The sequence below is a fragment of the Anopheles darlingi genome, chromosome 2 (genome assembly GCF_943734745.1).
Source record: "Anopheles darlingi chromosome 2, idAnoDarlMG_H_01, whole genome shotgun sequence".
In the NCBI taxonomy this organism is placed as follows: domain Eukaryota; kingdom Metazoa; phylum Arthropoda; class Insecta; order Diptera; family Culicidae; genus Anopheles; species Anopheles darlingi.
The window spans coordinates 73916057-73933556 of NC_064874.1; the positions used below are offsets into that span (position 1 = coordinate 73916057).

The window sequence follows — 17500 nt, forward strand, 5'->3', positions numbered from 1 at the left end:
AGGACCACGCCACACTGGTGCTGGTGGTACTGAAGGTTGTCCATGGATTACATTACACCCTTGTACACCACCCAAGCCACGCCAACCTAGCCCCCGAACCTAACGAACAGCAGCCAACGCTTTGCTCCGGTTCGTCGCCGGTATTTGAAACCGCCCGATCCCACTCCTACATGCCGGGCCATTGGTCGCGTTGGTGGTGGTGGTGAAAGCGGAGACGGAAAGTGTCCCTTACATACCTGAGGTTTCCTTTATTGGTAGCATATTTGATGTGATTGCATATCGCCTCGAACATACCGCTCGTCGTGGTGACGTACCGGCAATCGAAGACCTGCGGATCGGAGACGGAGAGAAAGGGCGGAATGAAGCGTAGAATAAGGGTGGGTGGGCTGTGGTGACGCTGGTGACGGTGTGGAGATAAAATCAAATAAAATCGATAATGCGATGAATGGAAAATCAGGCTGATGGCTGAGGATGGAGCATTGCAACATGAAAAAAAAAATAAAACAGAGAAAACCTCGCGAAACGTGCCGCATAAACCGAGGGTACGCTTTCATTGAGCTGGTGCTGGTGCCCGATCGGCATGATAACATGATAGTAGCGAGCTCCGTTACATGATCGGATCAGCAACACGGATTATGACGGTCGATTGGTGGCCACGCGCCGCGTACCATCAAACGAACGCCATTGCGGATGTGTGTACGCGATGGTGACAGTCAAAGTGCAGCGAGTCCTCGGGATCAAAAGACGACATTAATGCGGCAATGTAAACGGAACCATAAGCGCGTCCATTCCATGGTTCGGTGTGGTCGAAGGCGCGATGCATTGGTTGCGATAGTTGACGTTTCGGATCGGGAACGGGGATATTAAATAGCACTACTTTTTGCCAACCACTAGTACAATGCAATGGCGACCGGTTCGAGTTGATCCGTTTTGCTTTTTGGGCCGTGGGCCAATCTGGGCCACATGTCTATATGTCCAGTCCAACGTTTACTCTTCGAAGATACGATTAAGCAGATCGTTCCAACAGATTATCTTCGGAAAAGGGATACCTTTGCATCGGACCGTCCGAAGATATCTGAATCGTTTAGAAGGATTTTGCATACTTCACTCCTACCCCCTAAAAGGCAAATCCATTGCAGTTGCCACACATCCAAGGATCACAGAAGGTGACGGTTCCTTAAACAGGTTGCTTTCCTGTCTGCTAGTGTCCCTCGTAGCATGGCCCAAGCCGAAGACTTGCTAGTGTGCATAAATAGCTCACATTTGTAAGGATAATCCCTCCGCCAGGGATTGATTCCGCATGGCGTAGCAGCTTTGTACCGTTCTGTTCCTTCGTTCTCCCTCTCTCTTTCTATCGTTCTCTCTGGGGGAAGCTTTAGAGCAGGAGAATTTTATAAAGAAATACGACTACCCAGTGCTAAGCCGGTCCTGTGGTCCGTGTACCAGGGTGAGGGTCCAACATCCCAACCTGGTGCCAGGTTGGGTTTCCTGTGGCTTTGTGGTCGGTCACAGCAATGGTCCGGGTTCCAGCTGTGTGTGTTTATCCTATGTGGATGTAAATGAGAACCAACATTCGTCGTTTGGTCGTTGGTGTCGGTCGGACCCACCGATGAGTCGTTCGGCCAGGTGCAGCTGGCTACGGATTTGCTGAAGCAAGCGGCAGCGGCAACCCCCCTCCCCCCTGCCCATCCTTTCCCAGTGGGCACACTTTATGATTCCGTTTCATTTCGGTCTCCTCCATCACCGATCACCGATCCCGGTGGTGTCGTTTGAAGCGACGACCCGTCTCCACGAGCTGGCTGCTGGCTTGGGATTCATAAAAATACCTGACCATCATCCATGGGATGAGCCAGTTCCCCGCACATTTGACGGGGGACAGGACAAAAAAGGACAGTGGAGAAGAAATTTAATTTTACAACTTCTTGGTCGGAGTTTTTGCGGAGCCATTGTAGCCGCAATGGACGAGTGGTGAAGATGATTCAAAATGTATGCCCCAACTCCAGGGGCTCCATATTTCGGGACTCGACTTGGAACGAGCAATGCTCCATAATATTCTCCTCCTCTAGTAGCCAGCTGGACCACATAAGGGAGCCACCACTTGATTACCATCTCAAAGGAAAGAAGTTGCTGCATTCAGTGCAGTATACCGAGGATGATGTTCATTGTGACTGTGGTTGAGGGTGAGCAAGCACATGTCAGTTGCACTGTGGACATTAAAGAAAATCACGTCCGTCCGGGATTCAGCCCTGTAGTAATGAAGCATTAAATTATCATCCATCGACTCTACAGGAGATAATGGGAGTGAGAAATGCTTTACAACTTCAATCATGCAAAAAGAACGAAGATAGCATTCTGAAGGCATATTGGCGGCAATAACTATCCTCTTGCTCTTCATCGAGACGAGTCCATTTCTTTGATTAATTCTTGTCCGCTAACCACCAAACGTCAGAGCTGTTCTCCAAGTAGAAGCTCCTCGCACAACTATAACCAATAACCGCTCCTTCCAATCCCAAACAAACTAATTAAAATCTTGAGGCTTTCACTCAACGCACTCGACGTCGATTGCGTGCTGCAAGAGCAACACACGAACACGCTCTGCATAATGTGCCTGTATGTGGCATCGTGGGTCATGTACATTTCGTGGTCGGTAGCTTCTGGCCGATTGGCGTAATGGACCGGCAGAGGAGCGACCAAGCGATACGATGAAGGTGATGGCCAACTGGCCGCCCTATCGTAACAGAGCTCCTTCGGAGTAGCAGCAGTAACGCAGTCCCTGCTCTCCCTTAGGATCATGGCAATGGACGTCGAGGACTCGATCTGATTCAGTGGACCCCGACGTACACTCGCGTGCCACTGGCTCGCTCCGGAGACACTCGAGGGGCGAGAGGCGATAATGAAAATAATTTAATTTTTCCTCCTTTACAATTTAATTTGCACCCTCGTTGGTCCATTCGTCGTCGTTCTCGTCATCGCCGTCTGAAGCGGCGTCGCTCCCACGGGGGACCGCACCGACGACGATACAATGGTCGACGCGTGGCCACTTCCGTGGCGTCGTCGGGTTGGGTATCGTTTTGCTTCATTTGCGTGCTTAATTTGCTGCAGCCCGAAGTGAGACCGAATGACTCCGCGCTTAGTACGCTGCCTTGTGGCGAACTGAGCTGGCCTGGCTTCGTCGCCTGGAGTCTGAGACACTGCCACCGTTAGACCACACACACACACACACTCCGGGGTTCTCTTCTCTTCATTTTCGCCTCACGCCGGGGCGCACTGTTTGCGTATCATGCTGTTCTAGTTGATGGTGTGGCGGTGCGTGGAGAATGCTAATTACATAAGGACTATGACTCTCAATTTAAATAATTAATCACTTTAACTATCGCTGCATCTCGCGCTGCCGGCACCGCCGTCCCATTCGCGGCCACTTAGGAGGAGTGTTTGTTGCGGCCTGCTTCCTTCCACAGCTTATTCTTTATCACGGGGTCCGGGGTTATCCTGCGGAAGCGCCTCCGATTTCCCATGCGTCCGTTGCACTTTTTGCTCATTTCTTATTTACATTCCCGGGTCCCTTCGCGGCCCCCTGGGCGCTGGATCAGTGCTTACCTGCAGCTTGGACCACTGTATCCGACCAATGCAGCGGGCCGAATTACGCCAGGCCAGCTTCGCTCCGTAGATCAGCTCGGTTTCGGTCAGATGGTACGCGCCGGTTGCTGCCACCTCCTTCTGGATCTGCTGCCAGCGCGTATCGTGGGCTGGCGATTTAAGTCTGGAGCGGGAAAAGAAAAAGAGCACAACATAAAGGAACAAATTAGCCGTGTGCTCTGTGGTGAACGTGCGAGACGCAACCGTTTTCCTTGCGCCTTGGTTTACGACGAGGCTTGCTGGGATGATGCCAAGGAAAACACGGCTGCTGGTTGCTTATCTTGTACAATTTACTACTCCGCTAGATCCACACTTTCGGTGTCCGCAGAACCATCGTGACCGTGGCCAAAGAAAAGTTGTATTTTAAACTCCCTCTTTCTCTCTCATTTTCTCTTTCTCTTGTTTTTTTTTCTTCAACCCCAGTTGCCACACGGGATTAACTTTCTTCAAGATGTTCCCGATCCAAACTCGCGCCGAATGGTGACACGAAGCAGGGGAAGGGCTGGTGGTTATTCTGCGAAAGGAATTAGCTGGCAGCAGCGCTAGCTGGCGGGCGGAAACATAAATTTCTCTTCGCCAACTTGCAAAAGCCAACGGCGGCACGCTCCCGTTGTCCGGGTGGCCGGAAACCAAAGATAATTTGTTGGAAAAAATCGGAACCCACGGCCCTGTGGCGCTGGTTTCGGTTGGTCGTGTTACATTGATTGTTTCCGGCACGTTCTCGGCGCCCGGGGTCGTGATTTTGCCCTTTGCTTAATTTGATAAACGATGCGCTGGTTAGGCAGCGTGGTGTGCAATTCGTGGTGATGGCACGGGAATGCTTATGCTATCTGTTTGTAGTTTAAAATTGAAAAAAAAAAACAATTTCACGAGTTTTTGTGCTTTACCGTCGCAAAACAATATAATATTAGTAGTAACATGATTTTGGACAATTTTAATGACTGCTAAACTGTTTATCTAAGTGAGAAGGTTCTACGCCTTCTCTGTATTCAGTATTCTGTTTAACATTTTTAACGAACAATTATATAGAAAGAATTGGAAGAAGATTGACTTGAACTGGATCGAAAATAAGAAAAAAATTCATCCAATAAGTGTTTTTGATTCATATTAATCGAAGTTAAAATAGAGAAGATAGAGCTGGATTGAAAGTTATAAACTGTCAGCAATCATCGGAGAGGTAGAGCAAGCAACGAAACTTTCGAAGAACTATCGTTGAGATTGTCACGGCAAAGAGTTGATCCATTTCACCAGCAATCCGCCAGCCAACTGTCATGATTGGCCATAAGTTCACGCAAAAGTAAACGCAATACCTTCGCGACCATCGAAGAGCTTGTTAGTGTTTGAATAAATGATGCTGTCGAAGCTCGCTTCAACTTTGTCTTCTATCGTCAGTGGGTTGTCATGGAAAGCACTTAGTCCACCATCAAGTCCCTCCTCCACTCTCTACGAAGCGATCGATAACTATGCAACAGTCGATACGGTTTTGAGGAGGAATGGTTTGTCTTGGAATGAAGCAACAAGCGGAGCTCCTGCCCGGAAGGCGTTGCAAAATGTGCTGATGTGCAATTGTGATAGGCAACGCTGACACGCATTCCCGCATTGACTTCTCTACTGTCTTAGATGCTGATACCTTGATTCAATACAATCATCGTTGGGCAAGGCTGATAGGAAACTGGTGGCAAGATGCGTGTTATGCTCGCACTTGCCGACATCGCCTCCAGGAACTCGTGTTCCTTCCGTGCGCGAGGGCATAAAACATTTCCGCTAAATCAGCCTCAGGCCCACTGGCCGCAGAGCCAGTGCCGGCACATCAAAAATGCATGCCTGTCCTGCTCATCATCAACGCCGTCAGCAACCATCCGCCTCACCATTAAACCGAAGCATCCTCCTGCGTCTCGCGTTGGCGAACGGACAACGCTTCCTGTTACTCCTCGATTACGTTTTGCTGCAAATGGATGGATTCGTTGGCAGCTTTACGACGGTAAAGTGACGGTCGTTCAAACGGTCAACGGTCCCCGGCCCCGGTGGCAGTCACTTCCGGATTCCGGCCGTCGCGCCAGGATCATGAGCTGCTGGCGTATGCAATTCCATCCTCCTTTGCTCTGATTAAATCTGGGTGACCCTTTTGCTGTTGTTGGGTTGAGTTGACGAGTGAATTCCCACACAAACACACACACGCACGCCCGTAATACGTGCCTCCCTTTGTCCCCTTTGTGGGCAACATACACGCCAGGGATGAGGTGGTGGTGTAGGCGGCGTGAGAAAGTTTTCCTTTCCCAAGGGGATATGTCCTCGTCCGTTGTCGTTGTCATCGTCGTCGTTGTCGGCGTCACGCTTACCACGCACTCCATGAGCTGGGTGTTGATGTCTTCGGGGCCGTAAAGTTGCGTCTTGGCGCCGAAAGCAGTATGAAGGTACCAAGTAGCAAACCATTTTTGTTGAGAGCGTTGGATGTAATTGTGATGAGCACATTTATTGGGCGTAAGAAACATGATCCGGCCCACAACTTCGGAACGAGTCGGAGTGGAGCGGAGAGTCCCTTCCCTGATTGCTGCACGTCCTCTGTGTGTGTGTGTATGTGTGTATTGTGTGCAGTGCGTAATGGATCTTGCATATTAAACCCTATGTTGCCACCGAACGGACAATGGTAGCTAATGCTCATGTAGACGGTGATGCTGGTGATGGTGATGATGATGAGGGTGATGACGATTGTTGCTTTATTTTATGCGATTCTCATTTCATTACGCATGCGAGAGTAAAACGCCATTCCATGCTGTTTGGAATACATTATCAATAAGGCATAGTGGACCATTGGAATGTTGCTACACACATTTTCCCTTTACCTAACCCCGAAGGATCACATAAATTATATGCAGATCCAGTGGAAAATGCTAGGCAACTCCATCGCCATAACTCACGATCAGAACTTGTAGCTGTTCTACTACCTGTTTACCTTCCTGGTAGCATATTACAGCTTCTCTTACAAAACTACCAGAGCTGGTAAAGCATCGACCCCAGTATGGTCCACCCGGTCACCAGGTCTGGAGATTGCTGCACGGCAAAGGATAATTACGAGACCATGTAAGCCGGACACTGTTGAACCACCAGCTACTGTAGTGGAAGATGCTGGCCCCGCGAGCTATTGCAGATAATTGAGCTAAAGATTGTGTTTTTTTTTATCCACCTCCTACCCTCTCTCTCTCTCTCTCTCTTTCTCTCTCTCTCTTCACGTAATCTCTCTGCACATTCCAGCAAGTACACGGAAGCGGTTCTTCCGTATGCTTACCCAAAAAGAGCCACAGGCCATCGCCTCTGTTGAACCTTTCCAAGTGCTCTTCATGAGCGAAAAATGCACTTTTTATCTCGACGATGATGCTTGATGATGCTGGCCGGTGCATTAAAGTTCCCCTAGAGCATGAAGGAAACGGAAAGGCACTCCAGCATCCGACTCAGCCACAGTTACAAGCAGTGTGTTTGCTTCGATAGTTTTTCTTTTTGTTTTTACTGCTAATTTTTCCATTAAACCAAACACGGCTAATTAGTGGCGTGCGTTCCGGTGGCCACTACAGTGTGGTTGCTACTCATGGAAAAGAATTAATTTAGAGAATGGCAAGAAAGAAAACACGCGTGTTGCTTTGCTAATGATGTATACTGTTTGTTTGCTAATTTTCCGGACTATGTGCGCATCTACCTATGCACCTTTATTGTCACAAGCAGCAATGTCGAAATTATGTACCGTACTGCTTGCTACGCTTGTGCTGCTAAAACAACCAACACACATTGACGCACTTACAGAAATCTATTTCCATCCAACCAACTCCCGTAGGACGCATCGATGGCACTCAAACTACCACGAAATTCACCACAAATTGAATCTCTCATCGACTTACCAATGCCATTTCCACAAAACCAACATATCACAACAAACACTCATCAGAGAAGAGCTTGTGGAGTTGGCCGGCTTTGCAATGAATAACAATTTAATTCCATCGGCACGCGTATAGGTGTGATTAGTTGACCGCATGATTTGCTTCGTTTTCCACGTTCCATGGAAAAATAGGGCGAAAAGCTAGGCGACCATAATGCTGAAGCTAAACATTGCCGCATGCACTGCATTCCGGGCGATACGGAATGTTTGAATTCAGCACGCAAATTAGCAGCAATCAGTTGGGGTTTATTTACTTTTTCCCTTTTTTTTCATTTACGGTCGATTGAATCATCCCTCTCGAATGCGATTAAATGCGAAAATGCTTCTGAACCAATTACATGCCTCACTCCCCCCCCCCCCTCCTCCTTCGCACTCGTTTGTGGTGATTGCATTGCCCTCGCGGGATGGGAGGCAATATAAGGCGTCGACAATCAAAACCGCAGATTATTGTTTGAGTGAAAATTTATGCGGAATCCTCTTATGACATAAACAGAGTGAGTGTGCAGCTCTCGGAAATCGTTGCGGAACATTCGATCCAACATTGAAATGACACTTTTCCAATGATTTGCAAATGTTTTATACATTACAATCTCAGTAATTTACCCTTCGATTGAAAAACGATAATCCAGAATTTAATGTTGAGGAATCCAGAGAGAATAAATGCTAAAATTTCAGCTTTGTTTGCATTTTGTCATTGCTGAATGAAAATATGCACATAATCATTAGTTTACGATGCATCTATCTGCATTACTCTTAGCTAGGTTTGTTGGTTTTACAAAGATAAATTATGAATTTTTCATTTCTCTTTCGCTTGAATGGTAATTATCAATTCAAACTAAGATACCCAAACAACCCGAAGCGAGGTTGTTGTTATTTTGCGTACTTTCATTTCCACTTTTATCTTCTGCATTAATTGGATGAGAAAAAATGTATTCCAGGAGGATCATCGCATCTCGCCGTTCATTCAACCAAAAACCCACAAACTGATTCCCGTTGGCTTTCCGGAACCGTTTCTCCGCTCGGCAGAGAAGCGGAAGGAGCTCATCTACAAGTTGTAACGAGTTTGCAAAGCGTGTATAAACCGCCTCTCCGTTATTGCGCCCATTTCGTACGGAATGAATGTCACCATTTAGCAGACAGTTATGTTCGGAAACTTTTACCGTTGAAAAATAATTTCGCGTCCTTCGCTCGGTACTCTCGTCCTTCGCTGTACTCAGGGTTTTCGCCAGAGTGGAGCTAAAATTCGAACAAGGAAATGATTGGAAGAATGAAAAAAAGTATCGACCTGCCGATGAAGTTGAAGGTCCTTTGGTCTAAAATTTCAATTTGCTTTTGCTCTTGTTCGAGTCAAGCTTTACTATTCTCACCGAATAGACATTAGTAAGAGCTGAATTTGAATTCAAACTCCGATTAGCACACCAACTGGTCTCTGCTTTAAATGGCCCGAGAGCAACGATATTGAATTTCAATTTATGTTTTCCCTTCGTATTCGCATCGTTGCCCGTACGAGCATGGGGAAAGGGCGAATGGAGAAACGTCTCGGGACTCGGACCGACAGGTGGCAGATCGGATGTAACAGCACACTCTAATTATCCGCTCGAATATTTTCATAATCATTGGACACTTTTTTACGGGCACATTATCGAATCATCACAACATTTCACGGTGCGCTCGAACGCTCACTAGCGACAAATTGAATTAATGTTCGCTTCGGGCGAAAATGCGAAAACAGCAGCTGCCAGCAACTGGTCCTAAATGAGTGGAGGGCGGTTGTTTGTTGGTTAAGCTGAGGTGGCAAAAACGATCATACTAATGATGGGAATGAGAGTGAGAGCGGGTTGATTTGAAAGCGCTGCTGAAAATGTGATATTCTATAAAAATGTTCGAAGCTTTGTTTATGAAGCTTAAACAAACAATTTTGCCCGCTATGGTCTATGGTAATGCCCATTGGACTGTGATGAAGTTTTGCAACCGTAACCCGAAACCATAACATATTTAAGTGTTGTTATGCAACAGTTCGGTTCTAGATAATCAGAACAACGCGTATTCATTACGTGAAGTGAATGCAAGTCAAATTTAATATGTGTTATCAACTAAATTACATTTACTGCACTATTTCCTACGAAATTCTGCATTTTAGAGTTATAATTAAACTATGAATGGCAAGCTAGCACTAGCAAAAAAAGGTCCAAAATATTCAAAACTGTATTATTCCTTTTGTCTATAACTATCGAAAAATTATCTTCGAAAAAATTGAAACTGAGTAAAACATGACCATCCATGGTCCTTTTCGCGAACAGCTCCAAACACATAATAGGATCTACGGGAAACGACTGCGGAGGTCTGCGGGTGCGAACATGATGCCGCTAAGTTGATTTTCCACTCGAATGGCCACGTGTTGCATGGTGCGCTACCATTTGGCGACATTTTTCAGTCGTTTGCACCGGACTTGCCATACGAATAGCACAGAGGCGTGCTGCATCTGTCACTAGCACTGAGTGTCACTTTGCGTTGCGATGCTGTAGTGCTACAGCATGAGCGTGCCTAACTCATCGAGGCACCAACTCTCGAAAAGGCAAACTGGTACAACAACAAAAAAACCCTAAACAAAAGGCTCGTCGCAATTCACCCCTTTGACTGGCTAGTGTGAAAAGCTCTAAACCGTTTACGCTCAGGGGTGTTCGTAAACGGAAAAAACAAGAAAAGTGGAGATGGCCAACGACTAGAGTTGTACGAGCATTATGTTACACCGAGCACGTATCACTCCTTGCCTCATATCTTCCAGGTTTGGACCTGTACTTCTTGTAAACACTTTTTTTAACACTCGTGTTAAGAAAGGTATCTATTTCTCTATTTCGTGTGCGAAAAAATAAAAACAAAATTTCACAGATGTTTGCTTGTGGTATGTTTTGAAGTTAACCCAAACGTCACTTGGCACAATAGCACACTAGAAGGTACGATTTATTTGTGTTTCCGTAATCTCTCGCAAGCCTTTCTCCCACGAGTGAGGTGACACGATATCGAGCAAACACAAAAGGATAAAAAAAAGTATTTCTCTTTGATACCGTGACAATTGGATACCGATGGCATGGCAGCAATCGAAACGGCAGAAAAGCGAAGCAAACATTGACAATAACACATGCCCTTTTTGGCCTACGATTACCCAAGGGACAGCGACAAATAATGCGATGCTGCATGCCGCAGAAGCATAAAACGGCAAATACCTTTACGCCAAGGTACTCTTTTTTTTTTCTTGTGAAAGAGGACTGCTTTCCCACCCCTTTCCTCTTTATTTGTCGTTTATTTGAGGTATCCCATTGGAATATAATAGCGGCTCGCTGATCGTAAATCTTTCTACTCTCTGTCGCAGTTTGAAAGTTTACAGAAAAGTGTAAACATTATTTGATGGAGGAAGGAGACTCAAATTAACCGTAACCAATTGGAATCCGCTCACCCAAAGTAATGCCATTCCTTAGGGCACTGCTATTGAAGGATTAGAAAAGTATTCTGTTGCTTTCTTTCGTGCAATTCCCAATAGTTCTTAAAGAGATGCTGGTTACAAAGGGAAGGATTACTTCTTGAAAATCATTTATGTTTTCCATTTTTCATCGAGAGCTAAGTTTATAATGAATCCGCCATAGCTTCCTACTTGTTCAAATTTCCAAGTTTAATGCTCAAATCCAATTCTTACCACCAATGGGTACATACAATTTGTTTTTGGCGGAAAATGGAAAACCATCAACTCCGATTGTCATCATAATGCTTTCACACTTACGAGTAATACTAACTATAGTGTACGTTCCTTCATCCAGAAGCACTCGCCAAGGAACGAACACCTCATCATTATTTAATTGGCAATCGCCCACACGAATGGCCTTCCAGTGTCCCAGTTTGAATACCAGCTCCAGCCCTTCACGAGGTGATTACAGACTGTAAATACATTACTGTGGTTAACTATACAACACGTTCCAGTAGCGCACCACCAATCGAATCGACGGCACGTAATGAAATCGTTTATTAACGAAACCAATCCAACCAGACCACTGTTCGGGCCGTGTCAAAAGCAAATATTTTTCCAAAATGAGCACCAATCGGGTTGAGGGGAGCAGTATGGACCGGAGGACCTGCTGTTGGTTCGATGGAACACGCACACTAACGCTACGCTATACGATTCGCAGCATATGAGCGGACCACAAAGACCATTTCCGGTTGGGTGACGATTCGGGAGCGGTAAACACCAGGTGAGCTCAAGCCGCCCTACCACCCTACCTCCCGGTAGGGCTGCATTCGGAAGTGGCTAAAGGTCGTACAGTCAGAAATGTGTGATTTATTTCCAATGTACGCTTCCCTCCGCCGGGGGCCAGTTAAATGGGCAGTAGCGAGAATAACCGCTACGGAGCAGTTGGTACGATCGCTTGTATGCAGCATGAGGTTCCCTTAATATGGTTCCCTGTGTGATTTCCTGTGAAGCCTTTCATGGTTTACTGTCATTTACTATTACTTTGAATTGTTTCTGGGGAAAGGCGGAATGTTGGAATGTTGGCAGCTTGGTTGTTTCACGAGAAATACGGCATCAATCGTAGGCAATATGCCACAGCATCTCACCCCTTGGCAACATAGCCTTTTGTTTGTTGCCGAAACGAATGCTTCGAAATCAAAAGCATTCCACGTTCCTAGTTCATGACAAAACGACAACAACGCGTTTGGCGGAAATTAGTTCGCGAAATTGTATTTCGCTTAAGGTACACTCGACACTCTTGCTAGCCGAATGCTATTGAAACGATTTACTCGCAACCGAATGCCTGTTAGGATAAACCACTCAAGCTTAGCTCTACACGCGAACAACAAACGCAAACTGGTTTGCTTGAGTGCAAAGGCAAATCTGCCACAACCGGAAGCTTTTTATTCAAGTGAAAACACATGTCACTTGTACTCCTTGGCCAAATCTGAACCCGGGAAAGTACTGCTCCAAAGGAATGGCTTCCCCGTAGAAACTGTATCCCGCAAAGCTCATTTCGCAATCCTCAAAGATGTGACTGTCGTTCTTTTAGTGACACGTGGAAGAAATTTCGCAATCCATTTCGGTGATGGAAGGTGAATTCGAAGAGGTGTTTGAGCATAGCATGCACAGCGTCTGTATTTGACAAGCTACGCTACATTTGTGACATTGCATCGACACCATTGTGCAGCGCGCTAATGCGCGTACCTTGCACTTCAATTACCATACAAATAGCACATTGTTTGATATGCATTCTGCATTGCTATGCCTTATTTAGGCACACATTTCTTCTTCCAGGGTAACTTGAGCGATATTTGCGAAGATGGTTAAGAGATGCTTCGAAATGGATTAAGGGCTTCGCTTTCAATCGGAATCGATGACACAACATCGACAGGATGACACAGAAGGCTTTTAAATTGAAGAATTCAGCAAGGATTATTCTCCCTACTCAAAACTTGAGATTTAACTTAAATACAAATGCGCTCACTCAAGATGGTTTGTGAAGGTTTTATTTATTTATTAAAGAGGACCTGACAACATGACGTGACATTTGACAGAGGTAAAGTCGTGCTAGGTAGTACCAGCTCGACCCAAATGATGGTCATCCTCTTGGAATAACCTTCAATTTGTTTCTTATCAAGCGACCTTCTTATCAATTGCCTCAATTAATCTTCGGGCGCATATTGATTTTTCGAATTTAAAACAAAACACAACATCTCTTCGTGACTTTTCACATTGCCGCATATTGAATTCGACAGCAGCGTTCCTGAAGCTTTTAACCTTCCAGCTAGTGAAGTACTACGATTCGTTCCAGCGCACGGGGGACTCTGAGATACGCGTGGGAATTTAAAATCGATCAACGGGAAGCAAACAGTTTTCGTCGAAAGAAATTGACTTTTTTCGCTTGTTTTGGTGAGCGCTTTAAAGTACGCTACTTTACAATCCGCTGCCCCTTTGGGTAATTGAAAACGTGTTATTCGGTTCCTGTAGTTATTTTATCATAAGATATTCCGAGTAATAAATTTTATACAGATGTGAATGATGCGCTTTAAGTTGGCAAATGGCGTGATCGCTATTTAGTTTAAAAATAATTACGTTCGCTCAACTAACAGCAAGGTTTCATTCTTTAAGCATTTGTGATGCTTCAAGTTGCAGTGCAGTGTGCAGTTTAAAATAAATGTCAAAACTTACGGTATCGCTATTATTATGCTCTAGAGCCTCATTAGAACGTTCACTACCCATTGTGGGAAAATGCTATAACTACTTCCCAAAACTCCATCAGCATCTCACACATACTGATCGTCGTATCACGATCCCGCTAGAGTCATGGGAACTAAGACTTAGGAAAACTTTCCCCCCAAATTCGTCAAGTACTAGAAAGGATATTCGCGAATAAGCGCGTTAGATGTGTTTGTCCATTTGACGTGCAGTGTAGACCACGTACGGAGTTCTGCCACATCTTCGCTCCCTCATTCAAGAAAGCTCAGAAACTGCTCACAAGGATCATTATGTCGAATATTCGAACGTTTCGCTCCACGGAGCTGCTAAACCGGTGTGTGGTTAAGTAGGTCTCATAACCCAACCATGCAACCGTCGCTTCAAGCATCTCTAGATCCACTGCATGGCCACACGGTACATTGGGTTCGCTAATGAGCAGGTGGTCGCCGGTGGTTCGGCTGTGTTTGTTCCAGCAAAGAGCTTTCTGGTCTGTGCTGGAAATCCACCGGATATTGAAACTAACGGCGATCGAGGTCGCATAATGGTTTGACGTAAAGCCGCTCTAGGTAGCGAACGAGGTGTTGTAAAGGAGGAGTTTCATGGATCTGCGAAAGTTTATCTGCTACTGAAATTATGAACAGTATCTTTTCATCGTTTACATCTAGTAAGTGATGAGAGTTGTTTTCCACATTATTAAGATTATTAAGCTTTAAGGATTTTCATTAATAAAAAACTTTTGTCATCCACTATATGCTTTACTATTTAGGATTATGGTAACTTATCCATCACTTTCTGTTCTGTTGATTTCATCTTTGTTTTTTGGGTTAGGATTTTTGTTATTTGAAAACGATTTTTATTATTGGAAAAAGTATGCCAAATAAAAGGCTCGTAGCATAAAAAATCAAACAATAAAGGCTTAGAATCATTCCCTGGCCGCCTCAACAACGGTTCGCTTTCAAGTGCAATCGTTTCAAACATATCCTCCAGCAATCCGAAGTACACTCGGTAACCGATATTTCCTCCCGAGGAGTAGTAAACAGTGAAAAGCAATCCCACCTTGAGCCACATCCACTGGGACACGTGTTCCACAACACCGTGATACTTAAAGCTGAAGCATCCTCTCCCAGGAACGACATAGATCTTGCGCTGGAGTTAAGCGAGCTTTCTGAGCCACGAAGCGCTGCCCACATAACCGCACACACATACACACAAACACACCGTTCGTCAATATGTTTGCACTTCACCGTGGAACCGTGTGGGTGGTAGAAATGCCGGTAAACCATAAAACAACCGGCGGCGGATTTTTCTTTCTCTCTTTTGCTACTGTTTATCATACACCTTTAGCCGTGGTGCGACTCGTGGGAGCAAGACAAAGAGTACCAACAATCACTGGCGGTGATGTAAGGATGAAACACTTCAGGTGTGCTGCAAGCAGCAGGGAGCCAGCATCCAGCCGAGCAATATTCAAAAATGGCAAACGCAGCAGTGCCATAAGCAGAAATGCTATCAGTGTCGTTGGCAAGCATTGACTTTTTGTGGAATCCACCAGCTGCCAGGCGCCTCCATCGAGCAGCATTTCAAGGGAAACTGTTTCCCTCCTTAACGTTTGTGCAAACCAAGAGCAAACCCATGAAGCAAATGTTGACATTACATCGCAACATATGATTGAATTATGCTTCAATGTATCGACTATCGATGGAAGAACAATGCGAATGCGCTAGTTGCTTGTTTCTCTCCGCGACACTTCAACACCTATCCATTTATCTAAATTTAACTACTTTTAGATGCAAACATACCGTCGGATGGAGGAGTAGTACTGGTCCAGGAAATCCTTGGCGTGCTGCAACACTACATCCGATTTGCGCGGTTCCGTACCGGCGTTGTGAAGGGTGAGAACGCTACCCAGGCACACCTCACGGGAACAGAGCATAACCTGCAGCGAAGAGAAAGAAAGAAATGGAGAGTGAGAGAGAGAGAGAGAGAGAGAGAGAGAGAGAGAGAGTGAGAGAGGAAAAGAAAATTAAATGTTCAAGCTACGAACTGCGGCTGTGTGTTGATGCGAGATGAAATTCTTTAAATTGTTCTCCGTTTAGCAGCGATGACATGTGGAGTAATGGCGAGCTATTAACGCACGAGCTCGCCCAGTATGCATTAATTTGCCAGGCAGAGTACAGCTACTGTGCTGTGCGTACTCGGTGACCGAGTTCACCAAACGGGTGAGTTATGAAAAGCATAAAATCGAGAGACATGTCAAATCGCTTCCAGCGCTTCCACGGACGCAATCTCTCAAGAAGGTGAGTCAAGAGGGTAATCCCCATGGGTAGGTGGAGTTACTTTTTACGCTCCCCAAACCAAGACTGAACTGATATCTAGCACACTTGTGCTGGGGATGCCATATCCCTCGACTGTGTTTAGCTACATTACTCATTCTGACCTCACACGATACGCGGTTTTCAGCGTGGATGAAAAATAGAACAAACCGCAGCGCAACGGACAAGCTGACAGTCAGGTTGCAGGGAAGCAAAGTTATGTTGCTATGCTACATGCTTTGAGATTATTTGTGGGATTTATCATGTGGTTTTGCGGATTGTCTTCCACACACCCATACTCACTTACATACATCGTTGTTGCGAGTTGCTTTACACGGAGTTTTAATCAACTTCAGCCGAATAGGATGTGTTCATTTGATTCACTGTTTCATTTATCCTTTTTTTTTCTTCAATGAATGTACGAAAACAATTATAAATGTATAATTAAGTATTTTACGATCTACGTTAACCAAGAACTGTGGGCAAACCGGTTGGAATAACCGCACTCCGTTTGAGGCTCTAGACGAAAAAACAAACGACGAAAACAAATTGCAACAGACTCGTTCAGCCTCGGTTTAAGCGCCGGAAAATGAGTTCCATCGTGGTGGGGGGGACCCGATTCGCCATCGCTTTTGTGGTTCTCGTAAATATCTTTTCCGGCTCGCGGACCCGTTGAGTAAACAAAAGATTATCCTTTTCACCAGCATCAGCAGCATCTCGAGTAACGCGCTGTAGGAAGTACGGACGTACGGCAGCCCCACGCCATACCCGACCCGACGGTATCTATGCTGTCGTGTTCCACGGTGATCCAAAACAAGGCCCCGGCTTTGCTCTGCTTATGGTGCACGCGAGACCCTCATTTTCGGGCCCAGATGGGCGAATCTTTCTTCTTCGCGAGACAGTTTTATTCCGAGGCGGTCCGAGCAACAGGGGAATATGTACGTAGATGGAAAACAATGTACCACCAGCGTCCATTTCCCTTTCGTAAGCTGGCGTAACCGCATGCATGCGCACAGTGAATATGGATTTCGTGTTTTATTTATTAGTTTCCGTATTGTTTTCCGTATTTTTTTCTCCACTTTCCGAAACCACCATGATGAGTCTCTAAAAAGCATTTTCGCTTGACGAGGAACAGGAAATGTGGAGTGCTTGAGGAGAAGCAAAGATCCCTTACATTCCCCAAAAGCATTGAATAACTCGAAGAAAAGCTCTCGGCCGACGCAATGCCTCTTGAGTGTAATTTCAATTTCGGTTCCGGTTGGTTTCGCTCTTCCCCGTCGACGGCACGGCTGGTCAGCGAAATGGAGACGCCAGGTGCTCGGAGACACCATATTCTGTCGTCTACGGAATGCTCATGGGACGCAAAACATTCGCTGGCGCAGGCCTTGCCGTTCCTCCATGCTGCTCAAT

General features: G+C 45.8%; 1 protein-coding gene across 5 annotated transcripts in view; it reads right to left on the reverse strand.

Annotated features, from left to right (window-relative positions):
* The window catches only part of LOC125950489 (nitric oxide synthase), an 85834-nt gene that overhangs the window by 20474 nt on the left and 47860 nt on the right, over nucleotides 1-17500 (reverse strand). For all 5 annotated transcript variants that reach the window (XM_049678527.1, XM_049678528.1, XM_049678529.1 and 2 more), the window contains exons 4-6: nucleotides 15578-15714; nucleotides 3598-3760; nucleotides 237-328 (exon numbers count right to left, since the gene is read on the reverse strand). In XM_049678527.1, coding sequence (XP_049534484.1) covers nucleotides 237-328; nucleotides 3598-3760; nucleotides 15578-15714 — 392 coding nt within the window. The remainder of the gene's footprint in view (nucleotides 1-236; nucleotides 329-3597; nucleotides 3761-15577; nucleotides 15715-17500) is intronic.